This window comes from Acipenser ruthenus, chromosome 6, assembly GCF_902713425.1.
Source record: "Acipenser ruthenus chromosome 6, fAciRut3.2 maternal haplotype, whole genome shotgun sequence".
Lineage (NCBI taxonomy): Eukaryota > Metazoa > Chordata > Actinopteri > Acipenseriformes > Acipenseridae > Acipenser > Acipenser ruthenus.
In genome coordinates this window covers 79,283,223-79,286,690 of record NC_081194.1, presented here as the reverse complement: position 1 = coordinate 79,286,690, position 3,468 = coordinate 79,283,223, and the positions used below count along the sequence as shown (strand labels likewise).

General features: G+C 38.1%; 1 protein-coding gene across 1 annotated transcript in view; it reads left to right on the top strand.

The window, feature by feature from the left end:
* Positions 1–1,812, top strand: part of cga (glycoprotein hormones, alpha polypeptide) — a 2,798-nt gene extending 986 nt beyond the window's left edge. The window contains exons 3-4 of the mRNA XM_034017640.3: positions 4–188; positions 1,470–1,812. Of these exons, the coding sequence (XP_033873531.1) occupies positions 4–188; positions 1,470–1,553 (269 nt within the window). The 3' untranslated portion in view covers positions 1,554–1,812. The remainder of the gene's footprint in view (positions 1–3; positions 189–1,469) is intronic.
* The last annotated feature ends 1,656 nt before the right edge of the window (positions 1,813–3,468 follow it).

Here is a 3,468-nt window from a genome sequence, read left to right as displayed (position 1 = left end):
TAGGTTGTCACGAGTGTAAACTCAAAGAGAACAAATACTTCTCCAAGCCAGGGACTCCGATTTTCCAGTGTGTGGGCTGCTGCTTTTCAAGAGCTTATCCCACTCCTTTGAGATCCAAGAAGACCATGCTGGTTCCCAAGAACATTACTTCAGAGGCAACATGCTGTGTAGCGAAGGATTTTAAAAAGGTACGGGCTTTCACACTGCGTTGGAAAGGGGTCTCTGTGCTCTGAGTAATATGTAACATGCTGTGTAGCGAAGGATTTTAAAAGGGTCCAGGCTTTCACACTGCGTTGGAAAGGGGTCTCTGTGCCCTGAGTAATATGTAACATGCTGTACTATGGCAGTACTAAAAAGAGTAATGACATCTTAAAAGTTTCCCTGCTTTATATATTTCTTATTTTCAAATAATGTGTTCAGAGCTGTTAACAATCGTGTTTAAAGTTGCTGTTCTGCAATGTCATTCTCTATATAAGGTTAAAAAACATCTTGTTCTACAAAAATTCATGCCATTCTTTCATTCTTTCATTTTATGCAGCACATCTTTAACCTCTGATCTTGGCTGTTTTGTTACTAATACAGCTCAGTACTTGCTTACAGTGAAGCTGTTTGTTCTGTTTTAAACTGCCCTCTAAACATACAACGGTCCAGAGCATACAATAGGTAGAGGACTCCAGCGCAGACCCTGCCACTACACACACACGCACGCACGCACGCACACCACAACCTCCATCCCCAGGTGGAAGACCTGCCAGAGCATGCTTATTGTTTTTACTGCAAACTAAAAAGGAAATATTCATACCCCCACCCTCCTACTTAAGAGAAACCCCATAATCCCCTTTCTGTCCCCTCAGCGACACCTACTGGCTGGCATATAACACTACAGAAGTAGCCATTGCTGCTGATTCCTGGTGTCAAGTATTAGAAGTTAGATTAAAATCAAAGAACCAAATTATCTTCAGCATAAGAACATATATGATAATGCTGCTGATGCCAAGAGGTAACAGATTAGATTTTAAAACCTTGCGTAGCACTCTTTTAACAAGTTAATTGAAGGATTAAAGGGTACAGTTTAAAATAATGGTTGTAAATTCATAATGAATTCCAGCTGAATACCACAGGAATAACACCTCAGTATCTGATGCAATTCCTCTGAGTTTTGAAGAAATTCATTTTGAATTTAGCCCTGTTAATTCATGTGGATTTAATTACCCTTAGTCATTCCATGTTGAATTGAAAATGAATTACTTCAGAACTCAGAGGAAGTGCATAAGATATTCAAATGTTATTCTTGTGGTATTCAGCCAGGATTCATTAGGGATTTACTGCAATTATTTTATAGAGTTATCAATTAAAGACCAGTAAGCAACCAAACCAAAAAAAAAAGAGAATGGTCTTCATGATGTTGCTATATTGAGGTGCGTTCCTTTGTGTGCCTGTCTGAATCTCTGCTCTATGCTTATTTCTAGGTTAACCTCATTGAAAACTCCAACCTGAAGTTGGAGAACCACACAGACTGTCACTGCAGCACCTGCTACTACCATAAATCCTAAAAATGTTACCATAAACATAACACGCCATGTAAACCTTTACATTTAACTTATCTGTTGTATATATATATATATATATATATATATATATATATATATATATATATATATATATATATATATATATATATATATATTCATCTTTTGTTTAAGTCTGGATATCTATTTAAAGCCTGCACCTGAAACATATCTATCTATAGAACTTTTATTTTCTGAAAATGATACCCCAGAATAAATAAATGCTTGAAGTGGAGAATTGCAAGCCTGTGTCTGATGTCTGGTTTCATTATGTTTATGTAAAATGTATTTGCCATTTCGGCACTCGACGTGATTGACTTGGTTATTCAATTGTAATTTCGTGCTGTGCCATATTTGTATGAATTATAAAAGCTTCACCCTAATCAGGTCTGTGTGAGCCGGCACCTATTCTGTGGTCATCAAAACATAGATCCTTTACTCGGTGATACCCGTCTTGGAATGTCCGATTGGCTGTTCATACTTCACTGTAAAAGTGACTGCTGTCCCACACAAATACAGCTGCTCGTTAATGCCCGACGTTTCGCTTGTTGGCCTGTAACAATACCATAGCATGCGGGTTCATTTGTTTAGCAAAAAGCCTGATGGGGTATTCCTGGTGGTAAAAGGGAGGTGGTGGTCTGCACAAATAGTAGCACTGCAGTGGAGTTGTATTGTGTAGGCCGCTTATTCAGAAGTTTGTGCATCTTAAAAAAAAGTCACCTTTATACACTAAAGAAAACACGAGACCATACAGTCGCTATATAAAGTACAAACAATCTATCACCATATTGTAGTGATCTCGGTAAACGCAGACAGGCGCATCACGGCAATCCACACACAGTCGGAGGGCGGATGCAAACCCGGGTCCTCTCGCACCAAAGCATATAGCGCCGATACCGCTGTACAAAAGAGTCGGCTCCATTGCATATCGGACCCTGCTGCTGCCTTCCTCTGTGCACGCTACAATATATATGGTGACACCGCCTCAGAATCACAAAAAAATCATACGTTTAAAGTTTAATTATGCAGTTCAATACAACAACCATTGTCTTACCTACCAAATGGTAGTATTAGCTGGGTTCCAAAAAATATAGCGTTACACGTCGCCACGTTTTTCTACAACTGTTAAATAACGTACCTGTCATTTTATTTTCATTGTTAACATCCTGACAACTTTTTACACTTCTGTTTCAAAGCTCTTTTTAAAATGTTCGCTCTAGTGCACTGGGGTTTGAGGATCTATCCTCTAAATCTAACAGTATAAACTTAGCTGCAGGAAGGACTTTGCCTTTATGCTTGCTTCTAAATATGGTCCATTGAGTTAAAGGGCAAAGTTTGCCCATAATAAAATAACTTAAAACAATAATGTAACTGCTGCTGCTGCAACCAAGTAATTTCTTGCTACTTTTTTAATATTTATATTTTTTTACTTTAAATATTGGGGCAAGTTCTGGATCAAAGCTCTTTTCAAAATGTCGCTCTAGTGCACTGGGGTTTGAGATCTGTCCTCTAAATCACTGCAGGAAGAGCGATTAAAAAATAGAAAAACATAGCAAAGGCTCTGGCTTTTCTGTCCCATACCACATCATGCTGTGTTCCCTGTTTTACTATGTGGGCAACAATCCTTAGACTATCAGTGCACTAGAGCGGCCATTTTGAAAAGAGCTTTGATACAGACTTTAAAGTTATGAGTGTAAAAGGTTGGCAGGATGTTAACAATGAAAAGAAAAATGACAGGTACGTTATTTAAAAGTATGTTCTTTAAGGTGGCAATACAATGGCAATTTTGGATGTTATCTTTGTAGTAAGTGCAGAAGCGAACCACATTTTCAGAGAGGTACAAATCATTTGAATAGTTTTAAAGTAGCACAAAACAATAATTAAACTGCTCCACAGGGTA